The sequence below is a fragment of the Rhinatrema bivittatum genome, chromosome 13 (genome assembly GCF_901001135.1).
Source record: "Rhinatrema bivittatum chromosome 13, aRhiBiv1.1, whole genome shotgun sequence".
NCBI classification, from domain to species: Eukaryota; Metazoa; Chordata; class Amphibia; order Gymnophiona; family Rhinatrematidae; genus Rhinatrema; species Rhinatrema bivittatum.
The window spans coordinates 48188887-48205256 of NC_042627.1; the positions used below are offsets into that span (position 1 = coordinate 48188887).

The 16370-nt window shown below is 44.2% G+C and overlaps 1 protein-coding gene across 1 annotated transcript in view; it reads left to right on the plus strand.

Moving 5' to 3' along the window:
* Positions 1 to 16370, plus strand: part of RFX7 (regulatory factor X7) — a 282388-nt gene that overhangs the window by 191247 nt on the left and 74771 nt on the right. Inside the window, exon 2 of the mRNA XM_029575957.1 lies at positions 7922 to 7955. Coding sequence (XP_029431817.1) covers positions 7922 to 7955 — 34 coding nt within the window. The remainder of the gene's footprint in view (positions 1 to 7921; positions 7956 to 16370) is intronic.

Sequence of the window (16370 nt, forward strand, 5' to 3'; positions counted from 1 at the left end):
CCTGCCGGATGTCGACTCCTTCCGGTTGAGAACACTGGCGGTCTCCAGCTACCATCAATTGGTCAGGGTAATCCTGTTCATTTAAACGATCGGTCAGTCACACATATATCCATAAAAGCTTTTGCATGGAAGATTACTGAATTGCTGCACTTCCTGTGGGGGTATATGTACCCGTGCTGATGTCAGATCCGTCTCCAACTGCTAGCACGAGCACACTATACCCACTTGTTTTGAGTCCATCTGCATACACTAAGGAAAAGGAGATTATCAGGTAAGTAATCTCTACATTATCAATTCTTTATGTATACAGTATTGTTAATTATTTAAAATTCTTTTTCTTTTTTGAACAATTTGTTTAAAAGTGATTTTGTGATTTGTTTAAAAGTGAATAAATAAAGTACATTTTTAAAAAACTATCCGACTATGAACTGGTGGAGTTCTTGGAGCTGTGGTGAAACATGGTCATACTTAGATGCTCCAAATGCCACTTTTGCTGCTGTAAGTACCCAGAAGTAGATATACTTTCTGGAATCTGCTCTGTACCTGTGCCCCAGACTGGCTACTGTCAGAGGCTTGGACTGATCCAACATGGCATTTATGTTCTTATGAGCCTTCATAGTGAATTATCTACAATTTTTAAAGTGTTCTAGTGAGGTGTGGATCTAGTAATTTAATGGATTGTGGTATCTTTTTTACTTAGTTTGATGTTTTTAAATTTTGAGCACGCTTAAACTTCTGTGTCATTTGAAGCATCATTTCAGCTTATCCAGAATTGTTTTACTTTGCATTAATGATTGCATTTGTTGAAGGAAACTTTGCAGATATTCTTAAATTGTATATATAATTTGGGGGTAATTTTGTAACAGTCTGCTTAAGTTACACCAATTTTTAACATAGGACACAATGGCAGGTGTAAAGACCATGCTGCCCATCCAGTCTGCCCACTCACCTCTCTGTTCAGCTTTATAATCCCTTCCTCTTCCTAGAGAATCCTCTGTGCTTATCCCACGCTTTCTAGAATTATTTTTTTATACTTTATTTTTAATGATATTTCAAATACAGCACAAAATCTTTGTACAGAAACGAAAGGATTGATAATAGCACAACAGAAGAAAATATAAGAACATTTTATTCAAATATACAATCCCCTGCATAAAGAAATTAGAAGAGGAAGAGGAGAGAAATACAGGAGACTAAGAAGAAATATAATAAAGACATTAGCGAGATATATTCTGCTAATTCAAATACAAGAATTTACTAGTACCCTAAGGGAGTTGGAGAAGATGTTGTCGTGCGAGCCTCAATAAAAGATTTCAATTGATCTGGAGAAGAAAAGAAAACTCTCTGAACGGTATTTGACAAAACATTTAAAAGAATAATATAGAACAAATAGGACTCCCAAAGACAAGGAATCTTTTCTGAGAGCCAAGAAAACCTGCCTTCTTTCCTGTGTCAGTTGTGAAAGATCAGGAAAAATTCTTAATTTTTGTCCCAGAAAATCTACATTTAAATTTTGAAAATATGCTACCATCACTTTGCTTAAATCATCTTCATGGAAAAAAGAAACTAATCCTTCTGGACCATATATTTCCAAGAAGCCTGATAAATTTAAAGAAGAAACTACAGGAGAATCTTGGCCAAACACAAAGTTAGACTGGGGGGAGGGTGGTAAAAACAAAACAAAAAAAATAACCCAGCTTATTCACCGAAGGGAGTGCCTCTGGAGTCAGATGTAAGATTTCTCCTAAATATGTTTTTAAAGGTAATCCAGGGTAGTTCACCCATGATTTTTAGGAAAATTAAAAATGCGAAGATTGAGTCTTTTAGCAGAATTCTCCAATGCTCCTTGTTCCTGCAAATAGCAGTTTGAACCCCCTGCATTTTCCCCAAATCATTTTTAATCTCATTTAGTTGCTCCAAATGCTCCTGAACTTATAACTCGAGCCTGGAAAAATGGGGCTCCAATTTTAAAATAGGAGTCTATTTTCTTAGCTGAAACACATAAAATCTGGCCAAACTTGGCCATCATTTCCCATAAGGAAACCAGAGTCACTTCTGCTGGTTTATTTAGGAATTGAGTGAACTCGCAAGCAAGAAAGTTTTCCCCAGAAGAAGCAACAGCCATATCAGGAAAACCTCCCAACGGAGCTTCCAACACTCGGCAAGTTGTCTCTGCATTGCTGAGTCACCTCCATTTCCTGCAGAGATCGAACAGACAACGTACCTCCTCAGTCCGCTCTCGCACAGGCAACAGAGGGGCATCATTCCCTTGTATCGGTGCAGCTTCCCGGGAGGAGACTTGTCTGGCTGACGGCAGAGAGTCTTGTGGCCGGGAGCTGAGGGAAACATCCTCTGCCAGCTGATCCGACGCACCTTCATCAAACCCAGCAGCAGGGAACTGGCCTCCGGAAGAAGCAGAAATCGGGGAAGCAAAAGATGTTCTTTGCTGGCCAAGTAGGCGAGTAAGCTCGGTGGGGAAAGCTCACACCATCTCCTTTCTTTTGGGAGCCATTTAGGAAAAAATATAGGTAATTTCATCGGACAGCAAATCTCAGCGTAGCCCTCTCGCGGCCATCTTGCTTCCTGGAATTCTGATACTGTCTTTGTTTCCACCACCTCCAGTTTGTTTCATGTGTTCACCGGAAAGAAATATTTCCTTAGATTACTCTTGAACCTACCATTTTTCACCCTCATGCCATGAATTCTTGTTCTAGATACGCTTCTTTAAAAAAAAAAAAGAAAGAAAGAAAATGCCTTATGTACATTTATTCCTTGAATGCATTTAAATGACTGTCATATCTCCCCTTTCCCTACTTTCTTCCATGGTATACAAGTTTAGATCTTTTAAGTTTGTCCCCATATGATGAGGACCACTGACTAATTTAGTAGCTGCCCACTGGACAGACTCCATTCAGTTTATATTGTTTTGAAGGCACAGCCTCCAGAAATGTATACAGTACTCCAAATGGGGGTCTCACCAGAGACTTATGCAAAGCCAATATGATCTCTCTTTTTCTTGGTAGCTACTCCTCTCCCTAGGTATCCAAGAATCCTTCTTGCTTTTGTATTTGCTGTGTCTACCTGTTTGATCATCTTAAGATATTCAAATTTGATCAGCCCCAGATCCCACTCTTGTACGGTGAAGAGCTTCACCCTCTATACTGTACTGTTCCCTTGGGTTTTTGTAACTGAAATGCATGATCTTGTTGTTTTGGGTTTTTGTTTTTTTTTTTGGGGGGGGGGTTAGGATTAAATCTTAGCTGTCAGAATCTAGACCATTCTTGAGGCTTCACTAGATCCCTTCTTTGCTTCTCATACATTTCAAGGTGTTTACTCTGTTGCACATTTTAGTATCATCTACAAAAATGCAAACCTTTCCCAATAGACCTTCCACATTAAAACTAACAAAATTGTTGAGAACTGTACCAAGGACCGATCCCTGCAGCACACCACTGGATAACTTCCTTTTCTCAGAATTAATTCTGTTTACCAATACCCTTTTTCACCTCCCACTCAACCAGTTTCTAAACTAGTTTTTTACTTTAGATCCCATATCTAGGGCACTCAATTTATTTGTAAGTCACCTGTTTTGGACTATGTTAAAAGTTTTTCTGGAATCAAAGTACTATACATGATCTAAAGAAATGTATTAGGTTCATCTGACAAGACTGACCTTTGTGTGAAACCATGTTGTCTCGAGTCTTGTAATGTATTGAATTCTAGAAATTGTACTACTCTGTGTTTTAGCAACGATTCTTTTAACCTGCTCACTACAGAGGTCAAACTAACTGATCTATAGTTCTCAGGTTCTTCTTACTTGTACTTTTGCGAAGCCTATCTCCAGTTCTTTGGAACTACTCCTGACTAAAGAAACATTGAAGAGGTCAGACAGCGATGCTGCTGGTACCCTCGGATCTACCCATCCAGCCCCATTTGCAGGCTTCCAGCCCTCACTTATCATTGAACCACCACTGCCTGGGTTCTAATTTGGAACCACCCCATCCGGTGATCGCGGGATCCCCACTATGACATCAGGATCCCCATTGTGAAGTCAGACACCCCTCAAAACCCCCCCCCCCCAATTCAAGTATCTGTTCCATTTTTCCTTCATGCAGTCCAGAATCTCCCGGCTACCGGATGACACACACATTAAGTTCGCACTGAAAATTGCCCCAGCAAAAATGCATGCACGCAATTACACTGGTCCTTTGGTGCGGACAGGGCTGGCAGAACCACTAGGCGAGCTAGGCCTGTGCCTAGGGCGCCGAGACTTAGGGGGCGCCGCAGCAGGCAACAGAATTTTGAAAGGGCAAAAAGTGCCCTTTCAAAATTCTGCCAGCCTTCGACTCGCCTAGGTGGAGACCAAGCGTTGAGATTTAGGGGGCGCCGCAGCAGGCAGCCAGCTCCCGACTCGCCCTGCCTCCCCCCCGAGTGTCACCCTCCCGACACCCCCCTAGTGGCCCAGCGGAGGTCCCGGGAGTGATCTGCCGCTCCCGGGGCCTCGGCTGCTACTAAGCAAAATGGCGCCGGTGGCCTTCAGCCCCTATCATGTGACAGGGGTCAACCAATGGCACCGGTAGCCCCTGTCACATGGTAGGGGCTGAAGGCTACCGGCGCCATTTTGCTTAGTGGCAGCCGAGGTCCCGGGAGCGATCTGCCGCTCCCGGGACCTCCTCTGGACCACTAGGGAGGTGTCGGGAGGGTGGCACTGGCAGGGAGGCAGGGCAAGTCGGGAGCTGCCTGCCTGCCGCGGTGCCCCCTAAGTCTCGGCGCCAATCTTCTTTCTGTGAGTGTGTGTGTATGTGAGAAAGGAATCTGCCAGTTTAAAAAAATGAAATACGATAATACATATAGCTGAACTTTTGAAAAGTTGGATGAAAGATAAAATTACTAAATTTTAAGCATCCCTCTTCTGGAAAATAAAATTTAACTTAAAGTGGGTAGAGACAAATACTAAAGCAAAAAAAATTAAAGTTTTTAAAATGTTCATCTCAGCAAAATCACAAATTTAAGATACTGATGCCAGGTGGGGTTTTGTTTTGGTTTTTTTTTTTGAAGCATAATTAAAGCATGAAGACTAGAATAGAATCTGAAATAGTTTTGCGTTTTTTTTTTTTTTTTTTTTTTAAGCCTTTAGAAAATGTATATTTTTAAATGACTAAGACTGGAATCTTCCCATTTAAAAGGGAAGCCGACTAAGGATGTCTTTCTGTTCCATATCTCCCACATGAATAATCATATGACTGATAGTTTGAAGAAAGACACTTGCTTTATTGCTTGGAAGCGTAAAACAAGAGAAGCTGTACTGTGTGGGTGGCTGTCCCTTGGGAGGACAGAACCTGAAGGAAGGGTGTCATTTCGCCTTTTGATAGGAATGTGGTTTTCTTATTTAACGGTTGGGAGCATCACTTTCACTTTTAGTAAAAGTGAAAAATGCTGCAAGTCTGAAAGCAAGGTGCTTCTGTGAGAGTGTAATATGTATGTGAGACAGGGAGGGTGCTTATGTGTGTGTGTGGTGTATATGTGAGGCAGGAGGGTGCTTGTATGTGCGTAAGAGAGATGGAGCATGTTTTTGGCTGGCTTGTGGCTGTGAGAGAGGGCATGTGTGTGATTGAGCCGGTTTGTAAGTGAGATAGAACATGTGTGTGTTTGAGAGCTTGTGTGTAAGTGAAATAGAGCATGTGTGTGATTGAAAGCCTGTGTGTAAGTAAGAGAGAGCGAGAGCATGTGTGATTGAGAGAGACTGGCCAGAGAGGTGACGTGTGTATGTGTGAGAATGGCTGATCAGGGAGATGACTGAGGGGGGTGTGTGTGTGTGTGTGTGTGAGAGAGAGAGAGAGACTGGTTGGGGAGAGATTGGTGTGTGAGAGACAGAAACTGGTCCTGAGGGTGTGACTGGTATGTGTGTGAGAGAAGAGACTGGTTGTGGTCCCTAAGGAAGAGGTCTGTGAGGACAGCTTCAGCAGCTACTGCTGCTTTTGGTATGGCCTGCAAGGGAAAGGAGTAGGAGAACTGCTGGAAGAGGGTAAGTAAAGGTGGCTTTTTAAGTTCATTTTTCTTGATTGACTATCATTTTAATTATTGGATAGTATGTGATGTGTCTGCTGTTTGAAATATTTTATTGGTGTTTTGTAAAGCTTTCAAAATTTGCATGAGTCTTTAATTATTGGATATTCTATTCATCAGCTGTTTTGAAATTATTTTATTTGTATGATTTTATAATTATGATTAATTTATATATCTTTATTGATTTGTTTCATGAGGAATGGTGAAATTTTTGTTTTTCCATTGTTACACTGTATAGAGTCTGGCGTGATGCGTTTTACAGTTCAGTTGTTGTCTGCACGTTTCTATTTATACTTTATGTGGCTTTATTCTGTATTTGGTGAGGGTTTGTGTTCTGCATGCAAAGACTGAGATGAAGCATTCTTTTAGCATGTGGTTTCTCTGTAGGCATCTGTAGTAGCTTAGCCTGTTCTGTTTTCCTGATAGGAGGTGTATTGGTATTTTAGATTCTGGTGTAATATTTTTTAGTATTCTTTTTCATAGGTAGGGTTGTTATTCTTTGAGTGTTGGCAGATAGTACTGTGTTGATATGGGAGGACCATGCCAAAACATATCACAATAGGTATGATGCCATATGAATTCCAAGATGCAAAGGTTTCTTGTTGGCATCACAACAGTGCATGAAATTATCACAACAACTTGTATATTAATTTTACCTCAGAATGCCATTGTTCATGTAAAATATGTTATAAATGCATAATTTAAAATTGGGTATGGGGAGGGGGCGCCAGACTGTAAGGTTTACCTAGGGTGCCAAATACCCTTGCACCGGCCCTGGGTGCGGAGAGTTCTGCCAAGAAAATGTATGCGAGTACTTTATAAAATCTATAAGTGAGCATAACTGAAAATCCTGCCCAGACCCCATGCCCCAGAATGCTGCTCCTAAATGCAGGTGAAAGTGTGCACATATACAACTTTTATACATGAGGGTGGGAAATTGTATAAAAGGGCATTACTGCGGTCACGTCTTTTTAAACTATCCTCCCCATGTGTCTTTGTACTGGAGAAGTTACTTAATATGGTGCCACTCCACACTGGAAGGTCAGTGGCTGTAGCTTTGAGGAAGCGCAGTCTAGTGAAGAGAAGATGTAACTATTAATTGAAGAAATCCTGGGTTGTAGGTTCCCATCCCACCAGTGCACTACTTCTCTGTATAGCGTGGAGCATGCGTCTTTCATCCTTTTCTGCCTGTGTAGTAATAGTAACATTGTTTCTTCTTTCTAGCTCCCATTCACAAAAGTGCTAAAAACGTATTGCCAGGCCTTTCCATAAGAGAAGGCTGCTGTGTTTGTATTTGAGTTGGAGGTCTAGATTGTTACAAACAGTAATCCAAAATGTATTGTATCATTGCTGGCAATCCTATCAATAATTACTTTGTGTTCATAACAAACTTTGAAAAACTACTGACCCTAATGCTGCTGATTATTCTGAGTCGTGGGAGGACAGTGAATGCAGAAGTTGCATCCAATGATGTAGTGTCACTGAGTGGCGTGCTGTTTACCTCAGGTGACCTTGCTTAGGAGTTATTTGATTCAAGTCTATGATAAGGCTTTCAGCTGGCTAACTGCTTTATAGAAAACAAAATCAAAATATTTACTCTATAATAACCATTATATCCAGTGATGTTAGAGGAATATTTCTGCATGCTGCATTTTGATGGACTGCTTAGAATGGTTTGTATAGGTTTGTAAAGTATTAAAGTATTGCATTCTGCAATTCCAAATATTTTTTGACCGGGTATGAAAAACATTCCACAGGTCCATGCAAATACTCAAATATACAGAGACATTTAGGATAAATTAATTATTGGAATAATGTGGAAACTAATATGTTTTTCTTTTCTGTTTTTCCTTAGCAAAACTGTACAATCCAAGGTGGACTGCATTTTGGTCAGTATTCTGTTTACAGTGAAACAAAATAAAATGTCATCCCATGTCTCTGTGTTGCACCATCTTTATCAACTCTGGTTTTCTCTGCTTCCTTTCCTTACAATTGCAGTTAAAAGCTATATCAGGGTTCTCTCTTTTACAATCAGATTATATCGTTTCTGATTGGTACAAAATGTTTTGCCTGTTCTAAAATTTGTCATCTCCCAAACAAAAAAAAAATTGTAATAAACCCTGCTAACACAACAAAGGGAGACATATTATGGGAACATGCAGTACAAAACCTATCAAAGTTGACTGAAGCTGAATGCTACCTCCCTACCATTAGACTGCCAGTTCAGTATGGCTTCAGAGCAATCATTTTGTTAATATGAAAAAAACGTTTTTGGTACATAGAAAATCAATGTGAAGAAATAAAGTAAGTGAAAGTAGGGACCCTGGCACAGTTGTGTTCAGCACAAACAGATAACTACCTGATATCAATACTGCTCTATAAAAGAAATTAAAGCACAGTAGGTCCACCCCCCTCTACAACCCGATGTACCACATGGTATTTTTTCACCAGTGGGAGCAGCAGTTTCAAGATAGACTAAACCTGAGGCATAATCATGACACTCAATTTGAATCGGCAGCAGTGTTGACCTTCAAGACAGCCTTGACGATGAAAGAGAGAGAGAACTTGTAGCAACCCTCAAGAATATCGCTTGCAAATTGCGAGTGGTATTCTGGGGTAGCAGTTCTAGCTGTGGCTGCCCCCACACCCACCTGCGTCTTGGCAGAAGTGTGCAGGACATTGTTGTATGAAAGGAAAGTAGTACTGTGAAGCAGCATGGGGGTCACTGCCCCCTTCTCTCATCGGTTTCCTATCTGAAAAGGGAGGAGGAGGAGGGAAACAGGGCAGTCACAGAGACACTGAGCATATGTCAGCTTACAGTCCTGTCTTCAGGACAGGACTCATAGGTGGTATGAATCAAGAACTTTAGCCATAGCTGATAAAGAGATGAGTGCATTGGGTGTATCCAGCCCATATTTCCTCCTAGTCCTCCGTATGCTCTGGTCCCACTTGATCATGGCCTTGGGCACATATGCCAAATGCACAGTGCATTGAAATAAGAGTCCCCCTAGATCTTTTTATGTGAGTGTTTCCATTTTCTTCTTGGTGGCATCCTTATAGGAGTAGTGGTCTTATGAGCTCTTCCAGCAATAGCCAGATCCATGCCAAGGGCCTTGTACCTAATGCAACCTTATCCTTAAGTAACACTGTTTTCCAAAAGAAATGAAGCTGAAAGTTTTGGGAATTTTCCAGGGGAATTCTGTGTTTGTTCTGGGGTAAAGCAAACCAAAACAAAAATGCTTGATTCGGTTTAAATTACTGTTTGTTTTAAAACAAACGTATGTCCTTAGTGCTCATAGGTCTGTTGGATTTAATAAAACAGGAAATGACAGAAAGGAAAATGAACATTTTCTGTTATTTCAAGCATGGAGTAACTGCGGAAGTCTTCCTATACAGACATTTTCTCACAGGACAAGCAGGATGGTAGTCCTCACATATGGGTGACATCACAGGATGGAGCCCTGTACGGAAAACTTTTCTGTCAAAGTTTCTACAAAGCTTTGACTGACACTGGCACACTGAGTGCATTGAGCATGCTCAGCCTGCAATTATCCCTGTGAACCACAGGTGTCTCCCTCAGTCTTCTTTTTTCCGCTCTGCAGTAAGCATAGCGGTTAGGAGGTCTGTGAGAAACTCTTAAACTTTTACTTCACAAACACTTTTCCCTGCATGGGTCTCCTTCGTGTACGTTTATTCGACCCTTGGTGAGTACTATGCCCTGTTTTTTCGGTCGGTTCCTCTCACCTCCCTGGCCTGCCAACCGACTGCGGCCTTCCCTCTCCCTATGTTTTCAGTTAGCCACACATAGCCTGTGAGTGTCCCTCTGTGACACTCTGCCTGGTTATAAGCGCTAGTGGGACAGGGACTTCCACGATTTCCATTGCCGCCAGGGCCCCTGTCGATTTCAGGTCCTTCAATTTCCTCTGTACCCTCTCGCAGTCGATGCCCCCATCACTACCGTCGGTGCCCCTTTACACCATCCTGGATTCTTCGATGCCATCTGTGCCCCTCCCCCATGGTACACTGATGCCATCGGTCCCTGCATCTTTTCTATCAGTGCCATCCATGTTTTTCATCCATGGCACTGATTTTTCCTTGGGTTTCATCGGTGCCATCATTGCCCGGATGGATGGCATCGACGCACACTTTTGTCTCATCGGTGCCATCCATGCCCGGGTCGATGCCACCATCGCCCAGGGCACTTCCATTGATGCCAGGGTCATTTCCATCGATGCCATCCTTTATTTTATCGAAGTCATCGATGCCCAGGACATTTCCATCGATGCCATTGTCCATGGCATCGATGCTCAGGTCAATTCCATCGATGGCATCCATGCCAGGGTCGATTCGATGTCCGGGTCGATTTCTTCGGTGGCATCGATGCCCGGGTCGGTTCCATCGGTGGCAATGTCGGTTCCATCGATGGCAATGTCTGTGCCCATGTCAGTGTCATCTATGCCATCGACACCATTGGTGCCCGAGTCGATCCGATCGATACTGTCGATGCCCGTGGCCATGCCACTGATGGCATCGGCGCCCACCTCCATACATAATTGCCCTCAACGCCCACGTCATTTCCATCGGTGTCTTCGTTCCTATCAATGCGGTCATGGACTCCGTCAATGCCGGTATCATTTTTCTGATGCCAACAATGTTTTTTCAATTATTCGATGCCACATCGTTTCCATAGATACCTATGCTGATGCCGTAGGTGCTTCCATCACTATCATCATTGCTCTGCCCGGGTCATCGACATTTTTTCATATATATTTTTTACGATACCCTCGAGGCCGCTGAGGCCGCCATCGACACTGTCAATACCGACATAGCACCTCCACGTAATGCCCTCGCCTAAACACAGTGCTCCATGCTTTGGGTTCTTATTAAAGCCCCGTATTAGCCTATGACACTACATAGTGCCAGGAGCAGTGCAGGCATGCTGACAGTCCGTCATCAGTCGCCATCCAAGACGGCGGAGGGCATCCATCTCTGCGCTGGGGAAAGACCGGGCCGAGCACCGTGGCACGCATCGTCACCGACACTGTGACCATCCGCCACAGACGCCATCCAGCATATCAGTGCTAGCCTTCTCGGTGCTGGAGAACACCCGGGCCGAGCAACATCACCACTGCCATTGCCACTGTTCCGCATAGTGCTGGCAGTCCTTGGTGCTCCAGAAACACCAGAACTAGTTCCGAAGAATTCTGCACTGGCGTCACGAGACATCGAGCCACTGCAACGAGGGCCGGGTTCACGAGCCAAAGATGGATCCCCTGATCTGGAGGCGTGCCCCACCGGCATCGGTGTGGGATTGTGGCCCTCCACAAAATTACTGTGGTAGCGCCAGCCACACTCAGCCTGTCTCCTCTATACCTGCGCCACCATACCAGGCATCAGAGTTGAGACTGGCGTCTACGTCCTACAGGCTACCCCTCGATGACTCCTGAAATCCACGGAGCCAGCAATCTTCACCGGCTCGTCCTTCGGTGATCCACGTCGGATGGTAAGTACCCGCTTCTGCAGCATTCCCATTGCGATGTGTTCTCTAATTCGGGCCACATGGTTCAAAAAGTTCTAGGTCATTTACCTTCCAAGAACCGTATTAGTGTCACATATCGCTATGCCAGCTATGTCAGCCACAATACCAAGAGAACCTCTCTATCATTTCTTTGGGATTGCATCAGGACATCCTCCCATTTTCAGCAACAGGGCTCTGGCTTCTGGTTCCTAATTCAGAACCAAAGTTCCAGATGCATTCGCTGATCTGCTAAACACGAGATCCAGCAAATACTACCTCAAGTGAAAATCCACCTCGAAGCCTGACGACAGGTCTCCTTGTACAGCACACAAAAATGCGGGTAAGACTTTACCGCTCACGCTCCCGTGGGAGGTTACATGATATCCAGATTACATCAGCCCCTCCAGTTGGACACCTCCTGGTCTCCCAACTGGCCTGATATCAGAGCGGCCACCCCACTTTGTACCAAGGCTCCCGGTACACTCCCCCAGACGCTACAAAGCGCAGGGGGGGGGAGTTTTAATTACACTATTCTTTCTTTCAACAGAAAGTAATTACACTCCGCCCATCCTGGACCTCAGAAATACCAACTTTCTTTAGAAGGCACAGGTAAAATGGTATCTCTCGTCACCATGCTTCCATATCGCAGTAAGTACATTATCCCAGGACAAGCACGATGATAGTCCTCACATATGGGTGACATCATTGATGGAGCCCTATTGCGGAAAACTTTCTGTCAAAGTTTCTAGAAACTTTTGACTGGCCCTGTGAGGCCACTGAGCATGCCCAGCATGCCATAATATTCTCTGCCACAGGGGTCTCTCTTCAGTCTTCGTTTTTCCTCACTGCTGGAGGCAACGCGGAACAGGAGCCTTTGTGAGTTTTCTCACAGTGTTTTGTCTGATTAAAAGTCACTTTTTTCTCATTCATATTTTCCCACACGGGATCTCTCAGGTTCCACCGGCTGGTGAGTAATCGTTGTCTCGTTTTACTCTCTGAGTAAAAATTTTTTCCTCTCACACTTTCTTCTCATTTCATCGACAGCTGTCGACATTAAAATAGCTACGGGATTTAAAAAATGTCCCATCTGTAATCGGGCAATGTCCATTACTGAGTGTGTGCTTTGTCTGGGGGAAAAACACGACATAACAACCTGCCCTATATGTGCAGAAATGACTACGAAGGGAAGAAAAGCCCGCCAAGAGAAGATGGAGCATTTATTCCATCTACAACTTCTGCCATCTCCCTCTACATCGACTAAATTGTCTCCAGTCGGAGTCTCAAAACGCATAATTTTGAAAAAACGTCATCCGGAAGGGTCGGGGGACCATCCATCGCCAACGTCATCGATAGCATCGACGAAGTCAGCGATGGAACACCGCTCGAAGCAACGTCATTGACATAGACACCGGAGGCGCTTCTCTCCCCAGAGGAATCGACCGCGAAACGGCCAAGGATTCAGGAAACACCGGTACCTCCGATGCCAGGGCCTTCACCCCATGGAGACGCACCAGTTGTCGAACATCCACAGGGCTCTGTGGAAGGAACATCGACACCTCCATTGCGTACAGCTGCTCTGCCTGCACGAACTGTTCTGCAGGAATTGTCGGATTTCATCCGTCAAATGTGCTCCAGGCCTTAAAGGAACAGATGTCGATTCTGGCGCCTCCACCGATGCCGGTAGCAGTACCGATGCCGGGGGTCCCCATCGATGCCGGTGCCTGCACCGATGCCGACAACCCCCGTCGATGCCGGCACCTGCACCGATGCAGACAACCCCGTCGATGCCGGCACCACAACCTAAGTCGATGCCGAGACTACCATTGATACCAACGCCGATTCCATCTTCGATACCAGACCCGATGCCATCAATGTCACCTGAGGCTCCAGGGCATTCTGAAGTTGCGCTGTACCAAATTCTCATGAAGAAATTTGATGAAGTAGTCGGTGCTCTTCCACCCAAGCCATGAGAAGAGGTTCCTGGACGGATACCCCTCGATGATCCGCAACCAGGTCCTTCAGGACTTCCTTGTCCACCAAGATCTCCAATATCTCCACATCAAGAAGATCCATACGATACTTGGGATGATGGGCATATAGACACTTCCTCTGAAGAATTTGTCAGATCCTTCCCCTCCAGACCAAAGGAAGAAATCTTCACCGTAGGATTTATCCTTTACGAATTTTGTTCAGGATATGGCGGACACCATACCCTTCACCTTGGTAACGGAGGAAGATTCTAGGCAGCAAACATTGGAGGTCCTCCAATTTGTGGATCCTCCAAAACAAGTATTAGCCATACCTGTCCATGAAGTCCTCCTGGACTTACAGCATCGGCTCTGGGAGCACCCATGCTCAGTACTTGCTGTCAATAAAAGACTGGACACTACTTATTTGGTACAGTCTGTTCCTGGCTACCAAAAGGCACAGCTTCCACACCAATCAGTGGTTGTAGAATCCGCACAAAAGAAGTAAAAAAGGATAAGGCCACATTCCTCCACTCCCCCGGGAAAGGATCTTAGATTCCCTGGGAAGGAAAATTTATCAGGGAGCCATGTTAAATACCGGAATTTTCATCTTATCAATTATACATGACTCAATATCAAAGAAATCTGTGGAAACAGATGCAAGAATTTTCAACATCATTACCACAAGCAATATCATGAAGCAGCCCAAGCAATCATTCACAAAGGACTTGAAGCTGGCAAGCATGAAGTCGAGCCGCTATGATGGATTTGGAACAGCCTCCAGAGTAGCGGCCTCTGGTATAAGTGCAAGACGTTGGGCATGGCTTAAGGCCTCAGACCTCAGGCCTGAGGTCCAGGAAAATTAGTTGACTTACCATGTCTTAATGATAACCTTTTGGTTCCAAAGTGCAAGATGCAGTAGCACAATTAAAAGAACACACAGAAACCCTGCGCCAACTTTCGTTAATTCCGCAGGATCCTGCTAACCCAGTCACCTTGCCGGCCTGCAAGAAAAGAATCTAGATGACCCTTCTATCGACAGAGGCATTATTACCCTCCAGCATCAGGGGCAGATCTACTAGGCTGCAGCAAAGAGCTCAGCCCAGACAACCTAGGGCGACTAGGCCTCAACCTCCACTGCAGGCTTTTGAGATTTTTCCCAGAGACCAAGCCATCTCTTTCAAATCCTCAACCAGATCTTCCGGTAGGAGGCTGAGTATCCTCCTTCTACCACCATTGGTTACAAATAACAACAGACCAATGGGTACTTGGCAATAATATCTCAAGGTTACCAACTCAATTTTCTCTCAACTCCAAGAGATTCTCCTCCGAGAATTTACTCGGTTATTTACTCTTTCGGATAGTAGAAAGACTAGGGGGCACTCCATGAAGTTAGCATGGGGCACATTTAAAACTAAGCGGAGAAAGTTCTTTTTACTCACCGCACAATTAAGACCTCTGGAATTTGTTTCCAGGAGAAGTGGTTAGTGCAGTTATTATAGCTGTGTTTTAAAAAAGGATTGGATAAGTTCTTGAGGAGAAGTCCATTCCTGCTATTAAGTTCACTTAGAGAATAGCCACTGCCATTAGCAATGGTTACATGAGATAGACTAGTTTTTGGGTACTTGCAGGTTCTTATGGCCTGGATTGGCCACTGTTGGAAACAGGATGCTGGGCTTGATGGCCCCTTGGTCTGACCCAGTATGGCATTTTCTTATGTTCTCTAAGCGAAAATCACATAATCCAATTACAAGGTAGATTATCCACCCTTCTGAGAGCCAGTGCCCGGACTCAGCAGGGCAGAGGATTCTATTCACGTTATTTCCTCATTCCAAAGAAAACCGGGGACCTAGGTCCCATCTTAGACTTTAGAAATCTCAACAAATTTCTGAAGAAAGAAGATTCAGGATGGTATCTCTAGGCACCATGCTTCCACTTCTTCAAACAGGAGATTGGCTTTGTTCTCTGGATCTTCAAGACACTTACGCTCACATACCAATATTCCCTCCTCATCGCAAGTATCTGCGCTTCATGGTGGGTCAACAGCATTTCCAGTACAGAGTATTACCATTCGGACTGGCCTCTGCTCCCAGAGTATTCACCAAATGTCTGGCAGTAATAGCAGCACACTTGCACAAGGAAAGTGTCCATGTCTTTCCCTATTTAAACGACTGGCTCATCAGAAGTCAATCTCAACATGGAGCTCTCGCTTCTCTCAGTCGAACAATTACTCTACTTCACTCCATGGGCTTTCTCATCAATTATCAAAAGTCCCATCTCACCTGCTTCAATTCATAGGAGCAGAATTGAACACCATACTTTCAAAAGCTTTTCTACCCGGGGATCGGGCAGACACACTTTCCATATTGGCAAACTCTCTTCACTCAAAGAAACAAGCAATAGCTCATCAGTTTCTAACCTTACTAGGCCACATGGCCTCCACAGTTCATGTCACTCCTATGGCAAGGTTAGCCATGAGAGTAACTCAATGGACTTTAAGATCACAATCGATCCAAGCCATTCAACCACTGTCCTCTCCAATTCAAGTAACCCACCAGCTACGTTCATCTCTACTTTGGTGGGCGAACAGGGACAACTTGCGCAAGGGCCTACCCTTCCAACAACCAGTCCCACAGATAACTTGAACTACAGATGCATCCACCTTGGGTTGGGGAGCTCACATAAACAATCTCCAAACCCAGGGTACTTGGACAAAACTCGAAGCGACATTTCAAATCAATTTCCTGGAACTTCGAGCTATACTTTATGCGCTACATGCATTCAAGGACTGTCTTTCACACAAAACTGTTCTGATCCAA